This window comes from Ornithodoros turicata, chromosome 8 (assembly GCF_037126465.1).
Source record: "Ornithodoros turicata isolate Travis chromosome 8, ASM3712646v1, whole genome shotgun sequence".
NCBI classification, from domain to species: domain Eukaryota; kingdom Metazoa; phylum Arthropoda; class Arachnida; order Ixodida; family Argasidae; genus Ornithodoros; species Ornithodoros turicata.
The window spans coordinates 34002772-34030084 of record NC_088208.1 but is presented as its reverse complement, the minus strand read 5'-3'; the positions used below and the strand labels follow the sequence as shown (position 1 = coordinate 34030084).

Sequence of the window (27313 nt, the reverse complement as noted above, 5' to 3'; positions counted from 1 at the left end):
TAAAAGAAAGGAGGGACGGGGAAATCTTTCCAATGCGGAATAGAAATGGACCTTGTATATAGACCGACCAGAAATAGCAGTGCTCACACAGCGCATCTGGGCGCCTATTGTTTCAACGCTGTATTTCTCAGTTGCGACACGTTTTTGCAAACGGGAAAAATGTGTACAGGAGGGGGATTTTATCCGTACCCTGTCGTGTATCGATCTGGAAACAGCCAAATCTCGTCGCCTATAGCTCCGGGGCAGAAGCGGGGAGAAAGGCAAAAGTGTTTCAAAAACCACTGCAGGGCCACATTTCTGACGTGTTCTTCGACTTTCTCCTACGAGCTTGACATGATTGCAGCCTACAGTGTCGTACTTAGCGTCTTCGCGGGTGACGAATGAAATATAAATGTATACGAGCGTTTCTATGCCCTTTCCTCTATAACGCAACTCTATTATTTCATTCTTTGGGCTGGAAGATTCAAGATAGAGACGTTGCTGTCGTGGATACCTTTTAAGTTATCTTGTATTGTAGACCTTATTACATTTCTGCGGATGTGCTCGAGTATGAACAGATACCGTTAAACGCTGTGCAAAGAAATTCCTCAAAACAAACAAACTAGTCCACAAAATAACTTTCGGTGCTAAGTGGTCTTGTTGGGTTCGCGCTTGCATGTTGTACATTTTACATGTTTACATGTTGTACATGTAGACATTTTGTATTGTCAACTGTATGGGATAGGACAAGAGGTAATGCTTGCCCACGTCGCATTTCGAAATACGTTACAGCCCTCGGCCGTTTCCAACAGCCTATAAGGCGGCCGTCGTCCAAGTCGCACTGGTTGTGCTAATGAAAGAGCTCGCTGTTGTCGGCCTCACAGAGGTGGGCAACGTCACGACTCTGGGGGAATGTGCGTCGTGGGCAGACTTCTAAGGGAACTGTGTCGACATATATCAGACAGCGTCTGAGGAAAACCCAGGAAAAACCCCGGACAGCGCAGCCGGCACCGGTATTCGAACACAGCTATTCGACGTGACATGTTCAGCACGCTAACCGCTCAGCCACGTGAGCTGGTGTTGCGTCCAAGTTAGGACTCATCGCCGCAGCGCAGGGAAGCGTGTGCTGTCATCAAGCGTGCCTGCCACGTCACGTCGAGTCTGGGAGGTACCCGGGTTCGAATCCCGGTGCCGGCTGTGCTGCCAGGGTTTTCCTCAGACGCTTTCAGACGTATGTCGGCGCAGTTCCCTTAGAAGTCGGACGCACATTCCGCGGGGCGTCAGTTGTGACGTTGCCCACCTCTGTGAGGTCGACAACGGCAAGCCCTCTCGCCATCATCACCACCACCACCACCACCACCGCCAGGAGAAACACCAGGGAAGTTTCGCTTCCATGCTTCACCAGACCGCACCTTTCCCTTTGACCACACAACCTCCACATGACCGCTGCAGTTGCGCCTGGTGGCGGCGGTGGCGCGGAAATTCTTGAGCGATAAGATGTAGTGAGACAGCTCACCATAGATAAGAGACTGGACGGTGTAACGAACTACAATAGGAAGGGGATCAATATAGCTGCTACTCGCGTTTCTTTCGCAAAATGTCACAGCTCAATTTGTGCTATAGACTACCCTCTCTTCATAAACATGTGACGTCACCAGAAGACCGGTTCGAGGTTATATTTCGCTCTGGTGGACAAGAAGCGGGAAAAACGCGTCAGGTGATAGGCTGATAAAGCTGCTAGTGCCCACCAGCATCCTTTGCGCGGCGGCGTTACGTAATCAATGACGTAGGCGCTCAGGTCGTCTATCCACGGGCCTGGCATATTTTAGGAGAAGGCTAGCGACCAGGGACATAACACTTCCATACTTAAATACTTCTTTCTTGTGGCGAATTTCCCCATTCATCGCCATCAGTTTATCGCTTTGTTGCTGTTACTTGTTTCTTTCTACGTTTTACAAGTCCCATCAGGGGAACATACGACCCGATATACCCGTTTTAAGACTTGACGTCAGAGAAGCCCGCGTTGGTCACTTCAGTGAACGCACAAGACAGCAGCTATTTCCAGGTCCTCAGACCCCATACTTGGCCGACAAACCTAAGCATCCTCGCTGGTTGCCCATTACAATATCACCAATCTCCTGACATAAAACAAAGCCCGGCGAGCTCGCTTTTAAGAGTGGGGTCGTCAAAAATGGCCGCCAATCTGCGGCCAGAATCTTCTTGGAGCGTATCCAGGATCAGAAATCTTCCCCCATTTCTTTCAGCCCAATATCGACAGCACTGGCGCCCCTTTTATAAATAGACATATTTTTTGTTATATTTTTCACTTATGCCTCGAGCGCCAAGGAGCTGAATAAATAAACGTCTGAACATCCTCGGAATGGTGCAGCAGCGCCCAAGTAAGGCACCGGTTAGGCGGTAACGGCCACGTAACCGTATATACCCTGCACCAGCGAGCATGATGAAATGTGCGGCGCGCCGATGCGGCCAAAGCAGGCGTTAGAGACTCGTTCTTCAGAAAGATCTGCCAACCTATATATGGAGAGAGACGAATGACCGGAACGCATATCTGTGGCATTGCTTGAGACGATTCTGTATAGCGTTGGAACATTCCTTGCTTGTTTGGAGTAAGTGACCGCAACTTGTGTGTGTATGTGTGTGTGTTAGCGCCGCGAAGCAACTGTGGTTATGAGCGGCGTACAGGTGTGGACGGATGTAGAGAGGTCAGCAGGAAGGAGTGAGGACAGGGGGGTTAGTAAGCGTCCTGGGCCGACTTCAGGGGGGAACTGTGCCGACATTCGTCTGAAAAGTCTTCGGAAAACCTCGTAACTTTATCGATTTAGTGTACACGTTGTAAAGCAGTAGTTGATACGATGAAGAACGTCATAAAAAGCTGCGTTTTTCTGGGCTTACCATTATTACGGGATTCCCTTTGGAATCAATGTCTTTTTTGCGCCGTTTTAAAGCGACAGCTTTACAGGGCTAACCGCTGGGTATATAGGTCCCGTCCGGACGTTATAGGACCAGCTGACAGTGAGCACCAGACCACGAATGTACCGCAGGAGATAGCCCTATAAAGCAAGCGCACTTAAACGACATTGCCCCCAAGATGCAGCACTTTGCTCTTTATTTTAGTTGATTTAGAGGGTATAAGCAGTTGTGGGAACTTAGGTTCCCACAATTGGCGCCCAACGTGGGGCCCGAACCACGACACCGAGATGAAGAGTCTCGTGCTCTACAGACTGAGTTATAGCGGCTTTCCACATTGTATAGTCACGAGCTAGTAGTAATGACAAGTATATGCATCACTGCTTTCCTGGCACCCTATCAATTCAGGTTATGCCTTTTCTATTGCCTATGTTCGCCTACCGTTTGACGCTCGATCACCTGGTTAGACTTATGCAAATTCGTGGCTAGAAGCGTGAAGCGGTCACGTGGACTGCGACGCAGGTCCGACAAGAGACGTCCGCATCCAAGAATCCATCTATGAAACCGACACCACTATGTTCGGCATCGGCCAACAGTCTACTTGGCTAATTTTTTTAGTTCCAAAAGTGCTTAGATATTAACTAAATTAATTTTAACGATCAACGCTGCCTCCGCGCCTGCAGAAACCTCCAGCGGCGTGACGTCACTCCGTAAGCGAAGGAGTGAGAGGGCGGCACGCAGAGGAGGTAAGAGGCCGTCCAGACGCCCCGTATAACTCTATGAGACGCCCACACGGCCGCGGCATTCCTTTTCTCAAAGGTGTGCCATCATTGGCCGGTTACGGAATGACGTTTTCTCGTTTTTCCAGAGAGGGAATTCCAGCATACCCTCAGTATCCGTCGTCTGCTCTTGTCATGTATTAAGTCGAATAACAGTGGAACTACACCAGTATTCCGGGTGGGATTTTGCGATACAGTGGTTAGTGGACGCGACCGCCCCTTTAGGGAGTCTTGTTTACCTGATACGGCATGTACAAAAAGAAATTTCCCCTTGGAGGCGTTCTCATCTGGCTCGTGAGACATAGCACCTACCTCCATGGACAGTTCTCCTATACTTGATGACGGACAAATACGGACAAAGTAAGAAGGATACAACATAATTTCCGAAAATCTCGGCTGGGGACGTAGCAATGCGGGTGAGATAAAGATTGTTTCTAGCACCGTGTGTCAGAGATTTCTGGCGCGCGTTGAAGAACCCGAGGTGGTCCAATTATCCGCAGTCCTACCCCGCGGCAAGTGTAGCGTGTCGCCAAGCAAGGGTAGGTGGATTCGGACTCTATTATTTTTATATAATTTCCGAAGGGCTCCTGCACAAACGCACGCGCGTTGACATCACCAATATTGAGTCAATGTACATTTACACGTCTCAGCAGCGAAACTCTACAATATCGAGCATTCCGCTTGACGATAGTCGCTTAAGGATAACCCAATGTTTAACTTACGGGCATGGTTACATGGTTTCCCCACGCCACCCATTGATGACACATTTGGCCTCGTGCATTGCAGGATCATTTTACCCACGAGCGCTACTTAAATGAGATGAAAGGCCTGACGAGGGGGAACGGAGGAGGAGTAGCCAAGAGTTAATGATTCCGGTCTTAGATACACACTTGAACGATAATTGAAAGGAACATTTCAGAGGGGTACAATTCACAGCATTTCAAATTACGTATCCCTTTTGTCAGCGTCGTATATACTTACGCACGCTCTATTGAAGCCGTTAATGTCTCTGGTTCGGCGTAAGATGTCTTCGAGCAGGATGTCTCGAATAAATATTTAAACGGGTCTTCGTCTTCCTTCCTCTATTTTTTTATTATTTTCCTTAATCGTTCGAAGCTACAATGTATGCAGCTGTACAAGCACTGCTGCAATACCGGCATTGGTAAAAACCTTGTCTTGTGCAACCAACGATATCTTGTGTAAAATTTGGGTGATTGATTACTATTCGCCATCGATATGTATCAACCACCGATTGTTCCTTTCTTTGTACCGATGGTACAGTGTTTCTACAAACTTTCATTGACTTCTGCGTGCCCTGAGGACATCATTATTGTGGATTTCTGTGGTTGCGAGGCACAATATCCTTCGTAAACGGCATGTACCACACGAGCCAAAAAAAGGTAACGTCGTCCTATGCCCTAAACTCTGTGTTGGCCTCTGTGTACTTTATTCTTAATTTGTGTCCGCCGCCGTACGACGTAAGAAATCGGGATCCTCGCATGATTTTTAAAAACCATGAAAAAAAAAAATCGGGTGATCCGATAAAGGTAACTAGATGCAGGAGCTCCAGGGCCAATATTTCGAACGTCGACATGGGCCCAGTGAAAGAATATTGGTAGAACCTGAGGCTCACGCACCACTTCTCTAAAAAACATTGCTGTCGTGTCCCCCTCGTATTACTTCGTCGATACACCATCTCTTTCGCGTGAAGCAAGCACCTTAACTTACCCGTATAAGGAGACGACCGAAGGCCCGACGATGGCGGCGGACGTCCCACTCTTCTTGGCGTCGCGAAACTCGACGACGCAGTGCACGATGGGGAAGCTCCGGACGGTGACCAGGACGACCGCATCATCGGAGCTGAATCGCTGGGACCATCTGAGGAAGACGTGAAAGAAGAAATGTTTAGTATTCGTCGCAGAGTTTCATTTTTTCTACTTCCCAGGATTGAACTGAACTGAATTGAATTTCGGAATTGAATAACTTCACTCAAGGACTCGGTATGCAAAATACCAATGCATAATGCGTGATATTACGTATCATTTATCAATTATCAATCATTAACTAAGTATTATTAGGTGGTTTTATGAAGTTTCGAAACAACCGCGAAATTTCCTAGTTTCGGAGCATTCATTCTCCAAGCGTGGGTGACGTCATTGAGTGCTCTGACGTCTTTCTACTATAGCGACAGCGCGCGCACCTTCCCAGTCTCCGCTCTCCGCCTCCCGCTGGAAGACAGCCAACGACTGCGGTAAAGAGACAGAAATCGACCTTGAGGGAAGAATATGTTGCCAGACGTGTGTTGGATTGCGCGCCTTGTGACGTCATACTTCTCAAAACTATAAATTAATTTTATCATTATATTATACTTCAGAGACTCGTATAGAGAAAGATATTTTGGGTGTATACATTGTGAGACACCATGAACTGCAATGACATAAGTTCGTAAGGACTGTGAAGACACGAGGTTTATTCCGCTCCGATACTTTAATTAATTAATTAATACGTCACCGGACCTATACGATGACGGGATCTGACGAGTATTCTTGAACTGCGACTTCATTGACAACATCGATCCCGCATGGATATCACGAAATGTACCAACACAACCATGAACACCAAGACAAAGCAAGACAAGAAAGAAAGAAAGAAGAAAAAGAAAAGAAAAACACCCTACAAGAAAGGGCACCGCGCCCGGAACGAATTCCGTTATTTACGCTCCTCATAAGCCCTCACATCTTCGCTAATGCCATTTTCCGAACGAAATCACCCCAAACCCCCCCAAAACAAACCGCCTCCGACTAATCAAACTCCGCCCCATACACTGCAATCGCCTCATCGTTCTGCGTTTATTCTTCGCCCCCAAATACAATCTTCCTCCATCTCAGAACGAAACCTAATATCTTCTTGCGCACGCTTCTGCGAGCCTTAACAACGTCTATATTCTTCCTCTTCGTGGGAGCAGCAACACGTTTTCTTTTCCGCAGCAGGAAGCTCTACACACACGCGCAAAGGCGTGAGGGTCATCATCAGTGCTCACAAAAAGCTAATTTCAATTTCAGCACCCGCTTTTATTATGATCACCCACCATCAAATGTGCGAAGTCCCGCGAAATACGAAGCTTTTTCTCTCACTCTTTTCCCCCTCATTTTGATGACGTGGTTTACTTTTTAGATCTGCTGTTATCTTCCGCGCGGCTTATTGTGCATGCCGGTCTATGCACGTATGTAAGGAGGACAGCGCACTTCACGCAACTCGGAATTTTCGGCGCGTTCCACGAAATGCAAATGCGCGGGCGCCCGAGGTTTCAGTTTTCAAAAATGGGTCGACAACCATGCCGGAAACGGGAAAGAACGTTTTTTCCTTTTTTTTAAAGGAGGTATCTTCTAAACAGGACGAAAAGGGGAATAAAAAGAATTACGTGGGCGCTCGCCCTGCTGTGTGTCTGATGAGGCTGCGGAGAGTTGCGTGGTTTGTGCTTTGCGCAGCGCGGGTTGAAGGGGGTATATACTGCTTTCGAGGGGAAGGGAAAAAGGGCAGCTGTAAAGGAAAGCAGTTGGGGATAAAGGGAATGAAGGGCATGTAGAAGGAAGGCTTTTTGGGAAACGCTGATGCGCTTTGGGTGGTTTCAGTTTCGATTTCGGGTGCGATCAACATTCGGATTATCATCGACATCATTTTCGTTCGGCAGGAGGACCGGCATCGTTGCGACATGCTTTGCTAGCATGTGTAGAGAACTAAGGAGGGAACGAAAAAGCACACGGCTACTTATCTTGGAGAAGAGACGACTGAGTTTCATTTACAATAGAAACAAGAGACCCGCTGGTCGCCAACATTCGTCGGCCATTTTGTGATACGATATAATCTTCGCCATGCATGCATGCATGTGTGTGTTCCTTCGACGACCTACTACTATAGATAGCGACCAGAAAATGCGAAAAAGCTTCCAGCATCCCGGTGCAGCGGTTTCGCTGAGAATTTGGCACTATTCACAATTCATCGTCTCGTGGTTTGCCGAAACCGCGGCAATGTTAACAACGACAAGGTTCACCCCACCAGGATAGGGAAAATGGAGAGGTTAATAAGACGGTGAACCAGCGTTAAAAACACGGACGAAGAAGTAGACGGGACAGGGGATGGATTGTGGACAGTCTATAGTCGTCGTCCAGAACGGGACTTGCGCTCTCCCGCCTTGTTCTTCGTCCGTGGGTTTAGGGTTGGTTCATCATGTTGAGCACGACGGAACTTGATGTTCTGAGGCTGTCCATCCAAACACAGTCATCCAAATCCAGAAGATGTGGGTTCGAGTCCTACAGCTGACTAACCTTTTCAGTGACTTTCTTCTTTCATTGGTTCATCATGTTAGACATTACCAACTCGCCTTTTCTTCTCGCCATTTGTTTTGGACGCGTTTTGGAGTAGCCAGTCCTGAGTGGGTCGGGACTAGCATCTCAATTTTTTCTTTAAATTCCAATTCTCGCGATTTGTTACACTGATGGACAAGTTACAAAAATTTACATTCGAGGTAATGTAACTGAATGGCGTTCCATGAACAATGTTTCTTGCTACGCACTAACGCGAAGGGCGTTCATGAAAACGAGAACACGGACCTGCTGCCGTCTCGCTGTCTCGCTTCTCCTCGGCATGCAGATGAGAATACTATGTCATCATCCATCCTTTGAACCGGTCCTCCACCTAATGTGCATCACGCACAAACTCGAACACTTAATCTGTCCTGCGCAACAAAACCACTGGCCAACGAGAAAAACGCTTCCGGAAACGGGGCACTGCTCCCGAATGGAAATCCTTTCCACCTCCTCTCCCCCTCTTTCAAAGTCAAACAATCCGCTCTGCCTAATGACTTCAATCACCAACTGCCATCCGGCCAACGATCGCAGCACTGGCAAGAGCAAACAAGGGACTTTTCAACAGCGGCTGCTCTCTGACAAAGACAGAAGGGCCGACGAGCTCAGTCGCCAGCTGATCACTCTCTCTCCGCATGCATACTTCCTGCAGTGGCAACAACGACTCGCATGCGGAACATTTTTTGGAATGTTACATCTCTCGAAGGTTCGATAGGCAGATAAACCGAAAGCGAGCAAGGATGATGAAAAGTTTCGGGAAAGGGGGGAGACCTGCTGCACGACTGACAATCAATAATTTAATGTTTCGTCTCTGTCGACATGTCATGTCGCAAATGACTCCTTACTTCCGCTTCGGCTGTCGGCGACATCCGGAGACCGACGGAATTGAACAGGAAGAGGCTCCAGGACGGGCCCGACGACCAAAGGACAAAATAAAAATATATAATGCGTAAATAAAGGACGGGAACGTGTCCCGTTTGATGATGTTGTTTTATGGTCCAGGGGAGAGAGGCTCGGGATCCTAAACATAGACCGCACGGAGCTGGCAAGGAGAAAAGCACGCTACGATGAACCTTGATTGGCAGCCTCCACGATGCGACGGGTGTTGGCCCGACGAATATTTATAGTTCATCATCGAAGGGTTTGCTTTTCTTGCGTCGTCCGCGTCGTCGTGGAGGGAGGCGGTTTTCGGTGTAGGATTACCCACGGTATGTGAACCGTTGAATCCGTCCGGATGCCGGACATTAAGAGACTTTCTTTTCTTTCTCGCTCTGCGGTGACGGATATGAAGTTGTGAGTGGTTGATGCAACTATAGGATATGTTCGAGACGTCTCTGTGTTAGTCCCGAACGTAATGGGACATCCTTATGTTAGTTACGAGCTCGTGTGGCTGAGTGGTTAGAGTGCTGGGCGTGTCACGTCGAGACCAGGAGGTACCCGGGATCGAATCCCGGTGCCGGCTGTGCTGTCTGGCGTTTTTCCTGGGTTTTCCTCAGACGCTGTCAGACTTATGTCGGCACAGTTCCCTTAGAAGTCGGCCCAGGACGCACATTCTCCCAGGGCGTTAGTCGTGACGTTGCCCACCTCTGTGAGACCGACAACGGCGAGCTCGTTCAGCAATACCACCGCCACCACCACCACCCTATGTTAGTCTACAGAGCACCGTAACATGTGCTCCGAATTAACGGGTAAAAGACAAAAAAAAATAAAAAAAAATAAACGATGTGCGATTAGGTAATCACAGACTCTTGTCTGAACAGCTATCTGAATTAGCACTGCCCATGGCTCCATGGCAGTATGGCTGCCCATGGCTACAGTATTCAATGCAATGGTTACCATGAACTTTGAATATTGTTGTTTGAGAAAATTTATTAGACGACTCATACTATAGAGCACACTACGAGTACTAATACTATTATTATTAATTACACACTACTACTACAATACAATACTATTAATATTAATACACACTAATACAATAGTTGGAATGAGTTATAATGCACAAGATACAATGTATATATGGTTGCATGACTATGGGACTGTACATATATGACTACACAACTGTGACTATGTACACATGACGACCATATTCGTCACTGTGGCTATGTACATATACGCATCCTGAATGACAACGGAAGGGTGATCACGCCATCGACGCCGAAGCCTTCCTCCCCCAGCGCGAAGAGGTCCTGCTGCAGCATATTATTTTGAATATTAACGCGTAGCCGGCACGGGACAAAGAGCACAATATGTCCATTTAGTTTGCGTGTTCCTGAAACCTCGTGTCCTCTTTTTATGTACAGAAAAAGAAAAGCAAAATGCTGCGCAAACACGCGATGTGATACCCACTTTACAATAATGGTGACGTTCTTCATTTCGAGTAATAGGGCGGGTCAGTATTTCGTATGCCAGAATCAAACAGTTAAGCATGTAGGGAAAGAAAGAAAGAGAGAGAGAAAGACCGCCATTTTTCTCAGGAAGATTACTCACTAATTCAGCTATCGTGAACCATCTTAATTTTAGGATGAGAAAAGCGCACCTGGTTCCTCCTATATTAAGCGCCTGTTTTCCTTGCATGCTCCTTCTAGTGCTTCCTGTCCCATACGCATTATTCACGCAAAAAAAAAAAAAAAAAAACGCATCTCGCACGTAAAGGAAAAAAAAAAAAAAAAAAAAAAAAGATGAACCGCAGGAAACGAACCACCGCAAAGCCCAGCGAAACGCCTGCACGTCGCAAACAACGTTCTCAGCTCGTTCTCAAAATCTCGTTCTCAGCTCTCCCACTTATCTTCCCAACCTCTCCCCGTAATCGCGAAAATGTCCTGGCACCCTAACTAAATCAGCCCCTAATTTCGAATATTAATCAGCGAACCGGTGATTACGAAGCCACCCCTGCGTATGTCCGTCACTAACATCCGTCATCAATCTAGGCGCAGCCCAGCTATTTTTCTCCTTTACGAGGCATCACGGGCCACTCCACTTAGACAGGAATTGCAGTCTCATAACGAGCCCGTGCGTCAGTTCTGACGTTACAGGACCACGTCACAACTTCTCAGGAGGTGCCGTACAGCCAGACTGTCGCGAAGCACAATGGGCAGCAGAAGTACCGTTTGATTGAAGAGAAGGCACGCGTGGAACCAATCATAGATCACTTGGTCCGCTGCAGGGAAAATTATGCAACCGGCCCCGGAGCGCTAAGTGGTATTTGGTTGGTGAAGCATCTGACACTGCGAAATGCTTGGAAAGTGGAATGGCTGCCCTGTGCTGCGTGTGACGCGGTATACAACGGAGCAGCATTGGATGAATGATACGGAAGATTACGGGAATGCCACCTAATCTTAACACGTGTGGAGAAGTCGTGCTGTCACAGCTTTTAACGAGATAGGTTGATAGGTAAGTTTAAAACAAAGAAAGCTTGTAACAAAAACAAGAAGAAGAAGAAAACAAGAAGAGATAAATTTGCGATGAAAGATGAAGGACGAAAGTCACTGAAAAGGTTAGCCAGCTGTAGGACTCGAACCCGCATCTTCCGGATTACTGGTCCAGGGCTCTACCAACTGAGCTAAGCTAACACCGCTCCTCAGTCCCCAGCGACTTCAAACGGCGCGTCATCCGAAGGGACAAACCAACCACTCTCTCCCATCATCCCCCTTTCACTCTTACATTTTTCTTACTCGTACACACATTCATACGACGGGATCGACGCATTTGTCCTTTCTATGTGTTCCGAGCCTCGGAACATCAATTTCTCATCTAAATTGTCGGGCCATTTATTTGGGTCCAAAAGCGCGAAACTAGACCACGTATGCGACAGCCCAATGCAGGCGCCAATCCATACCAAGCGCTTGTTGGATGAATGGTTTATACCTCAGTGATTTCCGCCATTTTGAAAGTTTACTGGTTCAACTGAGATCATCGCTCTCATTCGAAGCCAACTGCAGTTGAAATCAGATAGGCAAACGAGCCGAGCTTCCTCTAGGGACAAAACAGAACACGTAGAGCCTCCAAGAGCCTAAGGGACATTGTAAACAAGTAATTTGCGAAAACGACGATGAATTTGCTTGGATTTTCATCGGCTTTTTCGTGAATTATTTGCTGACGTAGTTTAAATGTTGATGACAGCTGACGCTGCCAATTGTGTCTGAGGTCAACTGTCATTAGATCAAAAGCAGTTGAAAGCGCCCATGTGACGGGGCGGGGGTATTAGTGTAGCCTAAAGTACGTTCAATGCCTTGCTCAACATGTTTCCGTATCATTTTCCTGGTTAGGCTTGTCTTTTTTTTTCGACATAATTTGCTTCACGCTATAGTAATCGGTCCCTTTCCCATTTACATTACGAGCAATGTGCCTTTTCAGTTTTTTTTAAACTCAAATTCATCAAGATGGCCGCTGACGAACTGGCCGATCCTGATATACGCAAACCCGTGACTGATATGAACCATGATGAGTTTCGCGCAAGAAATTCCAAACGAATAGGTGAGAACCTGCCTCTCTCTCTCTCTCTCTCTATCTCTGGATGCGATCCAACGCGGACAGTAACACAGTAACCTCGCTTATCCTGCCTTCCCATGTCCTTAGCGCTGTTCTTAATGCACACCGCACGTCTTTCTGACCCAACAGCTCGCTTTGAAGTCGGATTCGTTGCGACACAGACTCGGTTGATTCCCAAAGGGGAACCAACCGAGTGCATACAGACGTGCATACAGACTGAAAAATTGAGGCTGACGCGCACGTCATCCGTGCATGCGGGCAAAGGTTCTTACCCAGGACCGGGATTCAATTATCGTTCTGCAGTACAACGAAGAAGATGCAGACATATTATATTAAGAATTCCAGCTCGCGAATATGTGTAGCCAATCAAAAGCGCTTCCTTGACGTAAGTCCGTCTTTTGTGTTACGCCGAGTTACAAAAAAAAAAAAAAAAAGAGAGATGAAGTTGAGCCTAAAATGAAGGTATATGCCCTCGCGCAACAAGTCCCGATCGTTCCGATACGTTCATTTTTCTTGAGCGCTCAGCGAAAATACAGTAAAGAAAACCTTTCTCTCGAGAAAAGGTTTCTCACGTAATTTGAAAAGGCCAATAAATTTCTCGAGAAGAACGAATATCCTTTGTGAATTCTTCTAGCGATGCCTTTCTATTAAAAAAAAAAAAAGAAAATGCCTTTCGACCCACGCATTTTCTGTGCAGAGAAAAACGACGAGGCGAGGGGGGGGAACATTCTTAGACGTAAAGTATAATACGTTAAAGCCGAACAAAGACCCGAGGAACAAATAAAAGGTCGTAGAAGAAAATTGCAAATTTTAGACAATGGCCTCGAAAAAAAAAAAAAAAAGAAGAAGAAGAAGGATATGATGGAGGAGCTTGAGGCTAAGCATAAAACGACATCCGGGCACCATATCGATTCCAACTTTCATGACACAGCATCGATTGCGTACAACTCATTATTCTAAAATTAGAACGGATCTCTCTAACTTGGTCGTCAGAAGGATACATGCCACATCAAGCCGCCCTGGGCTTTAACTTTTTTTTTTTTTTAGTTCTCTTTCCTCCGTCTTTTTCTATCTCTCTCTCTCTCTCTCTCCGCATTATTCTTTTTACCCCCAGTCGGGAAGACAGGCAAATATTTCTTCTTATATTTCTGCTGGAATATTCCGGGTATGATTAATGTGCCTCCTGGGAGAAGCGCATTGAAACGTAACGGGAATAAAAAAATATACGTAGTGATACAAAAGATGGCTCATTGTTATTTTGAGTATCTCTTCACCTCGCGTATTATGACGATAATTGTTGCGTGCAGACAGCCAGATTATATTCTCTAGTACCGGCATAGTTGTTCACCCTTTTCCCTTTCGTATCGAGCTGGGTAATTTGAAGCGTAAATTATGCACATTGCAAGGCGGACCAATCGCGCTACGGGGATTAAAGGCATGACAGTCAGTTCATTAACCTGTTGCGTTGAGCGCTAATTTTAGGAAATGATTTCTGTGATTAAACTGTCGTTTGATTGCTGGCGCCTTTTATGCGAGCGGTCAAACTGCTGTGACTGACTGGTCATTCCTTTTGGCCACACAGCACGAGACGCGCATACAAAGCTCTATAGGAATGCTCTATCTTGACTCTCGTGCACCTTCACTCGCGCTCTCTTTATTATCAAGCGAGCGCAGCTAAGCAACATTGCTGCACATAAAATCTGTGACTCTTATATTGGGCTCACTGACCCATGGCTCACTGGTCAGTAAGTGATTATGAAATGACGTCATTGCACAAGGGACAAAAGTCGCAATATATGCAGCAGCAGGTATTCACCGCAGTGACTATAGAATATGGCATGCCTGTGGATGGTGATGTGCGCGTTCAACTATGTTTTTCACTTCGATACTTCATTCCTGTATATATATATACAAGAATATGTTTCCCTTCGGCGCAACGGCTTGATTAGGATGCGCTCCAAATTAGAAGCAGTCACTCGTCTTTTTTTTTTTTTTTTTTCAAATCAGTCAAGCACCTCGACGTGAGCTGCTGCTTTCCAGGCAGACCCCATCCGCCACCCCCACAGTCGTTGTCGTGCCCATCAAGCGCCAGTCGCCGCAACCCTTTTATCGCAACGCCACTCTCCCACCAGCCGTAAAACCTGCTCCGCTCGAGCGAATAAAACGTCCAGCGGCGGCCCTCGAAAAGGTCCTCCGCGGTGGATGAAATATGAACGCTCCAACCATGCACAAAATGAACAAACACACACACACACATACACACAGTGGTAGCGTGTATGGTCGGTCTTCGCGCAGGCCCAATATAAAAAAAAGAAAAAAACGCTCGTCCTATAGGCAACGGATCGACAACGCAGTGCTTATAACGCATTCCTCGGTTTTTCCATAATAAGGTGGCCGCGTTGTAATTTTCTGGGTGGCTGGCCAATCACGTTTGCAGGCCACAAACCATTCCGGAACTAAAAAGACTAAAGAAACCCTTACGTAAGACGCGCTTGGCCTAATTTTGATGATCGACGCCCAGGAAGGCAATGTTACCGGGGCTGCTTAATTAACGAGAGTTGGCAGAGGTTTCGCGACTTGGTATATATATATATATATATGGAGGATGGTAAGCGGGCTGGCGATAAATATGCCAGGGCGAGGGAAATTTATCGAGGGATAGTAATGAGCGAAGGTGGTTACTTTTGCCGGGATTCTTGTGGTTACCGCTTTGATGCATGCGCAATATAAGCGCAATAGCTTTCAGAATTGAGGAGCTTCAAGAAACTCTGAAAGTCGTTGGAAGAACTAAGCATTTGCGCTGCAAGCGACAACACTGTTTAGAACACGATAGAAAAGGGGCTACTTTTTCGGGTAAAATTGGCTTTACGCAATCAAATTGCAGCTAGGTTTGGGTAGAACGCATTTTTTCTTTTTTTTTCTGAACTCCTTCGTCGTCGTTGTAGAACAAGTGAGCAGGAGTAGCTGTCACCGCAGTTGTAAAGTCATAATCTCCATATTGCGCACTCGAACCCAATCCAATCCAATCCAATGTAACCCAGAATGCGCAAGCCAATGAAGAAATGAAAGTCGTCACTTCCCCTATCAGTTTCAGAACTTACATAATTCCAGAGCCTTTACACATTCAGCCGTCTCAGAGGCAAGCCTGACGTCTGCTTTGGCTTACCTTGAGTGATATCATGCCGGGAGTTTCTGACGGCTATAGCCCATAACACCCACTACATCTCAGAATTTATATTTATCCTCGTCACTTTATTTTAAATACGAAATATAACCCACGTACAAATTCACAACGATCCCTCTGCCAAGTCTCACCAACGCGATGCAACGACATGTAGGAAATCCAACAAACATTATCATATAGTAGATTCCATTTCTTCATGGCACCTGATTAATGTAGATGGTCACCTGAAGGAACGTAGTCTACTACATGAGAGCTTGTGTACTTATATCGTAGAAGGCCTCACTGTTGGATGTCGTTACTGTTCCTGACGCTGGCTGCATGCTGTATTCTTCACTTCCCATCGCGATCCACTTGAAAAGCGCAGGCTACACGGGCAAAACTGCAGAGTCCATGTCAAGACAGCCGCAAACCGTTTAATGACGGAGCTGCAGCAACGTCTAAGGTGACACAACATGATGGTAGCAATCCCCGCAAGACGAATGCCACTCGACCCCTGCGGGAACGCCGCTTCTTGACGGCTTTCACCGCGGAAGCACCCATTAGCGTCGGCCGGCAATTCGTCTCTTCCCGTCCGCTGTGGCATCGCATAACACGACGGCTCTCAAACAACCACCACGCCTTGTTCTCTCATCTGTACACGAACAGGGGACAGTTTGCTGCTCCCGATTCGTCCTTTCAGCGCGCTTTACGTAAGGATCTGTTTGTTCTATGCATGACAAACAGTTTGTGTTTCTGTGACCTGGTGTATTTCTACACTCTAAGGTAAAAAAAAATGAAAAATGAGTAGATTGGTGAGCAATTAAGGTTTTCTAGCCGGTTAGAGTGCAATGGCTCCCAATTTTAGACCCATTATCCCGAAAAATTGCTCGCCAACACTGCGAATAGACCTTAAATCTTCGCATAAATTTCCGTGCATTTAGTCCCGAGAGGGATTAATTAGTTGTGGCAATGCATATAGTGCTCAAATTGGGGGGGGGGGGCATATGTTTGACGCTGATGAAAAAAGAAGGGAAAGGCTCAAATGGACTAAAAGACTACTCCTGCTTTTTCTTAGAGCAGAGACACGAAGTACATGAAACTGTTTGATTCAAGGTGAGTTGAGTCAAAGCTGCATGCGACTATGGCGTGCAAAAAAGTTAATAAAATCATCAACTTTCGTATAACAGAACCGTTAATGAACACATGCAAATCCCCGATTAAAAATGAATGAGTTAGGGATACTGACGATGTTTTTGTAGTATGTGGTGAATTTCCCCGTTCATCATCATCAATTTACCTGGTTTGTAGTAGCAGACTAGTTGAGTGCGGTCTTAAAGTAACGCTCTCGAGGCTCAAACGTTGCAACATGTCTTTATTGCATTTCCATTCAGTGCTTCCATTCAAACCCGAAGAGGAGACTAGGCATACATCCATACGTTGGAGCACTGCAGCGCGTACACTGTATACAACGATACGCCAACCATGAACACGTTTCATTTATTACCTCATTCTCATTTATTCATTTCATTTATTACCATTTATTCTCAGTAGCTTCATTAATTCAACTTCTCGTTCTACATTAGAACCCCACGTACACATGTCATGTATATCCATGTAGGCTCACACTTCATAAAGCTGTAGATTATGTTACGGCAAACCCGCAGTGAGAATTAACTCCTTCAAGCTGCACCGGGTTCCATTGCTTTCAGTCTATCGGATACGAGGGCGTCAAAGCGCAAACGTTGACGAAAATCCCCGGAAAGGAACGAAACAATGAGTCCATCCGGAAGCGCACTTAGGAGTAGAGGCTGTGCAGTAAATCCTTTAATACCAGCAAAGGATTTATATATATATATATATTCTCGTTCACCTTTCGTCCTCGAACAAGGGGGAAAAATTGACTGATGCTGCAGACTTTGGGATTACTTTTTTCTCGAAAATTTTGTAATGACGGTACCTGGTGTACTTGGGTGTGGTACCCCGTGAGCTGTTTGAACGCGACATACGTTTCCAGACAGCGGCACAACATCGATTTACATCCGAACTTTTTATGATGTGTACATCACTTGCGCAACAGACATGTCTGTAAAGAGCGGGCACAATTGGCGAAAAACAGTCCCGGAGGTCTAGTCTTCTAGTCTAGAACGCGACAAGCAGTGTCGGAGCCCCGCCTACACCTACGTCTCTCGACCTCCAATTTCGTTTCCCTCGCGGCCCGCTAGTCGGGCGCTTTATGGTTGTTAAAGAAAATAACGAAATTTGAGAAACAGCAGAGGCCATTTCGCTGGGAAGCAAGACAGAGCTGTGTCACTGTCACTCGACACTTTTATGACCCAGGGATCTGGTCCGAAGCTTCCAATGGGGAAGGTGGCCGACTTCCCGGTCACAGGGAGAGGCTACCGTTTCCAGGAAAAGAAAACGGGGAATGCTCATGACGAAAAGGGGAGACTTGGACTCTGTGCTTCGTGCGAGCAGCACGTACTTGTATTCAGTTTTGTTATCAAGAGCTTCATTTATGTATTACGAGTGTGGTTATAATATACAGTTGTTTGTTGGTTGCGAATGTTACTGAGTCGTCTGAGTTTGTTTCCTCGTCGACAATTTATTCGACGATCGCGATTAACGTCATCTGTAACAATGGTGCCGGGTCACGAAAACGAGAGATTAGTTAAAAGTGGCGAGGGCAGTACATCACTTATGTAGCGCTAAGTCTCATGACGGTAAAATGACATATATCCCCACGTCACTATATCGTACCATCGATATACTGCTAAGGTCTACGTTCTTTTACTCCGCAGACCGCAGGAATCCACCTTGAACAACAACATTTCTCGAGAACGTACAAGGTACTTTCCTCACATTCCAAATGTCAGGATGCCACGGTATCTCAATGCTACTTTTCGGAGCTGGTACGAAAACAACAAAGTATGCAGAGCACAATAAACGCCTTTCGACAAGTTCCGCTTTTGTTGTAACACAAAGCTCCCCCCCCCCTCCCTTTCTTTTTGAGCTGATGCTCTGTGCGCGTGAAAGTATACGTACTCGCTTACTCAATTTCCTTTCTGAGTTTCATGAAAAGTCTATACTTGCCTCAACGGGGGTAGGAACGCCAACATCGAAGAGAAACGCATCTCTTATAAACGTGTACTTCCACTTACTCGTGTCTTTCTTGAGTACACGACTTTGCAAAGGCCTTCTGGCTCCCCATCCATAAATCTACTTGAAACAACAACAACAACTCGGAATTTATCCACCAGCTAGCCTGCATTTACGCCATTCTGTCACTTGAAGAAGCGAGAATGATCAAGAGAAACAGAGAAGCCGCGTACGAACGGTAGGCGGCGCTGTGCCGTACCTTTTGTTTCCCTTGAAAGGGTATACAGTGATGCTCTCTTTGGATATCGAACGACTACGGAATGCAGCGCCACGCTGTGGTTGCGGCTGCAGAAGATTGAAGTGCGAGGCATTCTCATAGGTTGAGACATTAAATGTGTACCAACTTTCGTGAGCAGCGATTTGCATTTCACTGCAAGTACGCATGTGCATGCACGAGGGTCATAATTGGTGGTCAGCTTCCTGGGGCCAATCGTCGTGTAGGTCCGTCCGTCGCTTTTTTGGGTCACGTGACACCATACGACCACGTGAAGTGGTCACGTGATATAACAACGTGACCCCGCCCTACGAAGCTACCGCGTTCAAGTGCGTTTCGCCCAATTCGCGAAGGATGCACCCGACTCTTTTTCCTCTCCCAGAACCTTTGACAGGCTGACAAGCAATCATAGCTTCTAGTAACCCAGATTACAATTACTCGCATTTTAATCCCCTCACCCCGAAACTTACTCCCCCAGCAGAGGAAGTTGTCCCTCAACTTTGCATAAACTTCCGAGCATTTAGTCCGCGTTTTGGAGTAGCCAGTTCTGACTGGGTCGGGACTAACCTCTCCATATTTTTCTTTCTTTTCCAATCCAATCCAAGTCCAGGAAAGGGACTAACTATTGTGGCAACGAATCTTCCAAACTACTAAAATTAGACTAAAAGGGACTGAAAAGAACGAAAGGGCGTGTTCTTAGTGTACTTTGTGAAACCTTTGTCTGAGGTCTTCAGCTGCCACTATTGGGAGACATAACGCTTGCACGCCTACATCATTTCCTTTGAAAACTATTTATACCTGCACTTCTTCAAAAGCTCCAGGTGAGCGAAAATAGTATTTATATAAAAAAACACATTAAACAACAAAATATACAGCTCGCTGGCGCACCATTGAGACGGAGACAAAGCAGCGACCTTGAAGCCTTAGAGCGTTACGTAATGGCTTTGTCGTGTTTGTCTCCCTTCATCACAGTGCCGCCCGCAGTCAGCCAATACGGCTGCACCTGGGAAAATACTTTCGACCCTGCCGTTTCCATTTGTAGATGTGTGCTTTCTCACCGACTTCCTCCGAATCACACAGTGTCCAGACTTGTGGCGGACGCCTGAAAAGCGATCGTGCAGCTGGTAGCTTAGCGCAGGAGCATGATTTGTGAGACAGGAGCCTCCGAAAGGGTGATATACGTTCACGAAGGCTTGAACCCATACGACGCTTCTGGGAATGGGTACAAGGAAGATGTGGAAGCAGAAAACAAATCGTAATTAAAGTACAACGCCGTGGAACGAGCGAGACGAAACAACGCCACCTATACGTATAGGGATTACAGAAGGCCTGCTTAATGCCTCCTCTCACTCCTTCATCACGTGCACATATGAAGTCTGAGTGTCGTCTGCTTCAGCCAATTGCTGAAGACGACTTCAAACACAAGCTTTCTTGTGGCTACCACCGGCTGCCTAAACGGCTGATGGCGGCTAGCTCGTCGCCATAGCTACGGCCAACAGCTCTCACATACTGTTCTCTTGGATTGGATTGGATTAGATTGGATTGGATTCTTGTCGTGTGAATGTGAATCTTTGTGGCCTTAGCGCGACGGTGACTGAGCATTTACTGCTTACGAAATGTCTGACTTGGTAATTTTGTTGTTCTCATTGACTTCGGAGCATGTACCGATTATCCAGTGCATAAAAACAAGCGACATGATATTGATAACTGTATTGATTGACAATAATTGGATTGGAAAGAATGACGTGATTATCGGTTCCTATTTCAGTAACAACAACTTTGTTTCAATAATGATGACTGCATGTATTTCAGTATGTACCAGCTTGTCAATGTCGAATGCCACTGAGTTCGAACTGTCTTTGAGGAGAGGTTAGCTGCGAGCATACAGCACCTGGTTTTCAGTTTGAGGTTATACTGAAATCCGTATCTGCAATATACAGACTGGTTTGGAGAAAGCACTCGATGTCCCAAAGAGGCAGGAGGATCGGTTTTTATGGCCACAAGCTAAAGATTGACGTCATCCTGCGAAGCAGCCTTGAGATCGACAAGTTCAAAAGCTGCACCACTTATTTCCATCCCCGCTCAGCAAACTCATGCACTGTTCAGCAAAATACTTAATAGGGGAGGAGCTTACATTGAAGTCCTGTAGCGAACAAAAGACTCAAAGTTCACTCTGTGTACTCGGTGATGTTCTTGGGAGTTCTTCTTGTCTACCGATTTCCTCCAGGCGCTGTAGAGTCCTATACCCAGTATCTCAATGACCACTGGTGCTTCTTTCATGTTTTTTTTTCTTTTGTTTTTTTTCACCTTCCTTTTTGTGGCGTAGCGCAGCCAGTAGAGGAGAGCTCAATTGTTGTACTTGCAGATAACTTTCTGTGAGGCCGACAACGGTGTGCCCTTTCACCAGCACCACCACCAGATAACTTCATCTTCATTCTCATATCTCACATGTCATGTTTCGCGTGTAATGGGGTAGTGTACTGCTCCCCAGGTCACAGTCACGATTTATTTGTTGTTGTATATACTCGGTGTACCTCAGCAAAAATAACAATTCGAGAAAGAGCGTTTTAAAGTTCTACGGCTCCTCCGTATTTTTCACATTTAAAAGGTTCTTCAAAAGTAAGGCGCCAGGAGATCCACAGCAATTATTTCGTTATCGAGGATTGGAAAGGATCAGAGAAAGGTTCTTGCGCTATGAAGAACTCTCGAAGAACGGTTGCTTGTCTGTGTGATGCAAAGTTCCTTAACAACGTGCGCATCCGATCCAGCAAGCCAGCACTTGCCTGGCTGACATCTCCTTTTCTGTGTGAATAAGCATACACCCCCCGATCCAGCAGAAACCCGTAAGCACAAAAGTTATCGTCACCGTCGTAATTCCCATAGAGTGGCGCCACTCAACAAACACCAATATTTGTCCCTTCTTGCAGTTGCTTTGGCGCTAAAATAATTCCGATTCGTCGGCCGCAAATTAATATTGGCGGGTAGCCCAGTGCTTGCTGGTCGATATCGGACATGGAGTCGCTATATTGATTAGATAACCACTCTTCTTTTCTCTTTCGGCCACTTTTTTGTTGCAGGGGGCATTAAGCACGAAGCTTATTTTTCTATCGGACCGGTCCACGCGAAGAACCCACTCAAAGAGCAGTCATCCGTCGGCTCGTGTTATTCTTTCGGAGTCGGTCAGGAAGCGTCTCTCTACCTTCACCGCCTTCGGTAAACATTACGACGGCTTCATTTGCTTCTCGTTAGAAATGGGCAGAGGAGGTGTGGAGAGGGAAACACGTCATAGTTGGATATAACTCCTGACGCAGGATATTTCGCCGACACTCAGCAGACAGCGAGCGCAATATAGGAAGAGGTACGAGACGTGAGCAGGTTGTTTTATTTCATTTTTTTCTCTCTCTCTCTCCCTCTTTCGGCTCGTCGTGTACACTAAAACAGGAGGTGCATGTGAGAAGTGTGTCATGAAAGCACGTGACGTTCTCACGGCAAAAGCGACCTGTCATCATTTCCAGACATATACGTGTGCCTAAGTTTGTTCCGGTGTTGCAAAAGAAATGTAGGGAGAGAAAAAAAAGGGGGGCTTCGGTCTGCAGAATTCGCAGAATATCCTTTTTTGTTTATCCGTTTTTGTTTTTTACGCTAATCGCGTGTGCGAGAGAGAGAGAGAAACCGTGCTCAGCGCCACGATTTCGCTAAGCGCCATCTCCAACGACACATGGTAATTACTAACCCTTGTCCGTACACCGAGGAAGAAAAAAAAAAAAAGAGTAATCTTCGTCTTTCTAGGGACCACACACTTTGCCGCAACCGTTAGTCCCATTAGGGACTAAATGAATGATGCTATTATAAATTTGGGGAGTAGTTGAAGTGATAGGGAGTAAAGTTCATCTCACTGGGGACTAAGAAGTAGAGTAACTGCAATGTAAAGTGGTAAAAAGCTGTAATCACTACCGATTTTTTTATTCCGTGTTAGCACTGCGAAGCAACTGTGGCTATGAGCGACGTATAGATGTGGACAGATGGAGAGAGGACAGCAGGAAGGAGTGGGGGGACAGGGAGGTTAGTATGCGTCCTGGGCTGACTTCAGGGGGAACTGTACCGACATTCGTCTAGAAAGACTTTGGAAGACCCCATAGAAAACTTCAGACAGCACAGCCGGTGGTAGGACTCGAACCCACTACCTCCCCAGTTTTCAGTTCGACCTTGGCTACCACCAACGAGCGTGGCGCCTCAACCCGCTCAGTCATGCCGCTGGTCACTATCGGATTTACTCATCTTTTTCTCTTTAGAGTGTAGGACGGTGTAGAACAGATTAGCATCTTAACTTGCGGTTGATTCCATTGAGCTCTTCAAATTAGTTGGACCCCCGTTTGATAAAGAAGGGAACAGTACTGTGGGAGAGCACTCGATAGGTCCTTTCACATACAACGGTAAGGTTACGTATTACTGAATGTCATTAGCTATGCTGACTCCAGGTTATGGTCTAACATCACACCAAATCTGGGACAAGCACCAGGAGCAACACGGTTAGCAATGAACTGCCATCTAGATAAAAGCCGATATTGTCCACTGTTCACAAAATGTTTGGGTAAAGAGCTCCACGACTTTGGGTAAAGAACCACGACAGAGTAGTTGTGACAACAACACCAAGAACAAGAAAACAAAAACAGAATTACTATTTTAATTACCAAGTGCTCTCTGTGTACATTTTGTTCTCAAGTAAACGGTATCCTGTAACCCGCAGCAAAAAGAAAGAAAGAAGGAAAGCAGCATCGAGAGCGAAGGGAAAATGTGCAGGAAGCAGCCTCTTCGGGTGTTTTCAACAACCTTCACTTTGCTTTGAGCAAAGTAATCTGAACTTCCTTTGTTGCCACGCAGAAACAGATACACACTTCAAAGGCATCCCTCTCCGACGTCGAGCTCTAAACTTGAGTGACTAAGGTCGGAAAGTAATCCTTCGAAGAGGAGCAGGGGGAACAGATTGCTGGCAAATGTTAGGCAACCTTTACGGCTTCCCCGGGATCTCTAATTAACGCAATTTTTTTCGACGCAATCTCCACGCGGAGCTACAGGGAGACAGCGCCTCACGTTGGGGATTGCATAGGCGTAGAAGAACCTTGTCAGCTTTTCGGTAATTGTCGGAATATGACACTGTTGATACCTTAATGAACGCTTAAGGTTACACAGGCAGTTCTTAATAAAGCTCAGATTCCGGGCCTCAGCGAACGGCGGTGCCTCCAGTGGAATATAGGGACGTGCATTCCCTACACAGACTGGCCTTTCAGTTCCAAACGTCATGAGATTGTACGGCCGGACAGGTGCAATTTTGAGAAAAGAAAAGAAGAAGTAGTAAACTGGGTATAGTACAGACACACACACACACACACACACACACACACACACACACACAAAGAGACGATGATGAAATAGGGCTGATGCCGGCCAGCAGCAGGCTGGGTGACTTAGGCCTCTAGTTCCCTAAATTGTACTTACTCCTTATTTGAGTGTCCTGGCCCTGAAATTTACTGCCCAGTACTGCAAAGAGTCCCTAGACTTCGCAAATGCTCCCCTGAATGCAACAACAACAAGAGCGAGAACAAATACACTGATGATGATGATGATGATGATGATGAACGGGGAAATTCGCCCTGAATGCAGCAGTCTGCGAAGATATGTATTCTACAGGAAGTTAGCGGAACAACGCAATATAGCAATTTTCTGCTCATCTAGTGGTGCTTTCTTGCGTCAACGAGTTGTGCCCTATGCATGTCACAAGATTTCATAACTTCGCGTACCAGTTTGTTTCGATGCCAAAGCATTTTGATATAACGCACATCACTTACGCACACATGACTGTCAGGATTGAAATGCTTGAAAAACTGAAATGCTGAAAAACTCAAAAATGCTGAAAAACTTGAAATGCAGCCGTCATTCTGTGGCAGGACTATGTGCGATGAGTCTAAATGAATTTAGACTCAAAGACATAGTCACTGAAGGGACTAGCGGTTGCGGCAATGCAGCTAGAGGACTAAAACACACATTTTTAACTTATCAACTTATCAGGACCAAAATTTCTCTCTCTCTCTCTCTCTTTTAAGGGTGCGCCTCCTACACTATAAAATGAACGAAATTGAAATTCCGCTAGATCAACACTGTGCATGCTGAGTAATCATGCTCTGCTCCCTGCAGAACATAGCTCGAGTACATGGAAAGTACACTTAACCGAGCTTGTCCACACAGTTCATCATCAATATCGCCACAATGCTCCATAAGTATACAGGGTACTAGTTCAAACGCAACGAAGGCGCCTAACAGCGTGTTCCACTTTGCTTTAATCAACCTTTCACTATCACGTGTCCCGCTTGAACGAGCAAAACGCTCTTCTCCGACTGACTGAGCCGCCCAACTGGTCAGCGGAGCCGCATTTGCATTGCAGATTATGAATCAGAAGTAGTTGCAAACGACATTGCATCCCCGCGTTCACTCCCCGCTCACCCTAGGTGGCGCTTCACACACAGTGGAACTGGTCCATTCTAATTAACCCTTGGCCATCCCAGCTTTGTCTGAATAGAGGGTTAATTAAGCCAATTATAAACAACGAGGTCGCGCAACAGCGAGCGATCCCTGGAGTGACCCTCCTCGCCAGCGCCCCCTATAACAGCGGAAGCATCAGGTCGTGGGGATCGATGATTCCGTATTAGACGCACAGCTAGTTTGCAGCCACTGAAACCGCTCCCAGATATCGGGCTGCACGCACAAGAAAGGGGGCCCCGTTCATTTCCTGCGGCTTAGCCCTCAAGGAAATGGAGATGGCTGCTGACTTCGCTCACTTCCTAAATTGGTTTTCATGGGAGAACTTCATACCAAATGTTATGCCATTCTTATTGGCTGGGCAATTTATTCGACAAACAAGACGGCTTTTTGACGCGTGTTTTTTTTTTTTTTTTTTTTTTTGAGAACGTGACATGTGCAGCAAAAGTGTCGGCGGACCACTGACTTTGCCTTCACTTCTTTTTGAGGCCGAACGAATGGGTCAAATGTACGGCATTTAATGTCGCGAGACATATTTAATTGGTTGATTGATTGACTGATTGATTCTATGCACGACAAACCATAAGTAGACTTGTGGAACTGGAACGGGTGGATTTGGGCGTGAAAAGATTAAGTAGCATCAACACGCAAACAGCATCGCCTTGAACAACACACAAACTTGATCATCGAAACTGCTTAAGTATTTCCAAGCATATAAATGTCTTGCCTTTATGCGTTTGTTACAGAAGACTTGGACAATGTTTAATACAGCATGACCTGTTTGATTCAGCTAATTGCACTAATGCAAAGGTGCGCAAAGAAGTGCATAAAACTGAACTCCCAGCAAACGTGCCTGCCAGTGCTCAGTGAATGCCATTTCTTCAACCGGGGGGAAGAAGGGCTAAAGTATATTTGCTGATCTTCGCGCTGTCGTACGCATGATACGTGCAAATTACTGAAAGTTGCGTTAACAAAAAAACTCCATAATTAACCCGCCCGTAATCTAGAGTCATTCCACTGCCTCAATAACAGAAAGAACCCCTCCAAACCGCATAACGAAAACCCTTCCGAGAGCAAACCCATTGCTGACTTCCCATAACCCGAGGCCAAATTCCGAGCCACTCGAATAAATCCCCGGAATGCTTCGAACGCATCTTCGACGGTGCCTCGCTAGGGACGATATAAAAAGAAGATCCACAATCAGAAAAAAAAGAAAAAGAAGGCCCTCCCCTCTTTCTGCGAGAAAGCTTCAATCAGGCTCCAAAAAAGATTACACGTCCATCGTACGTGAATACGAGACCTGTCGAAAGAAAGAGACTCCAAAGCTATACACGAAAAAAGAAAAAAAAAAGAAAAGAACTAAAAGCGCTCGTGCGGACTCACGTTCAACCCGTTTCCTTGATCAGCGCGTATGGAATCCACCGACCTGCTCGGAAAAAAGATGAAGTGGTGCTTTTCTTCCCAAAGCGCTTCTCGCAAAAATGATTCCTTTCTTGATACATTTCATTCCGTGCCTTCTTTCCGGAAATGCACTATGGCGGAGCGCGTTTTTTTTTTGGGGGGGGGAATATAGGCAAGTAAAAAAAAAGGGGGGAAACCCAGAGGAAATCGCCTCGTATCACACGATCACTTTGCAGACATCATGAACGAATCGTGTGATACGTGCCCATATACAGCACGTGGTCTTACGCGAAGGTGTGCCTTG

At 46.2% G+C, this 27313-nt stretch overlaps 1 protein-coding gene across 1 annotated transcript in view; it reads right to left on the bottom strand.

The window, feature by feature from the left end:
* The window catches only part of LOC135367064 (uncharacterized), a 416498-nt gene that overhangs the window by 174919 nt on the left and 214266 nt on the right, over positions 1-27313 (bottom strand). Inside the window, exon 6 of the mRNA XM_064600159.1 lies at positions 5415-5564. Within this exon, the coding sequence (XP_064456229.1) occupies positions 5415-5564 (150 nt within the window). The remainder of the gene's footprint in view (positions 1-5414; positions 5565-27313) is intronic.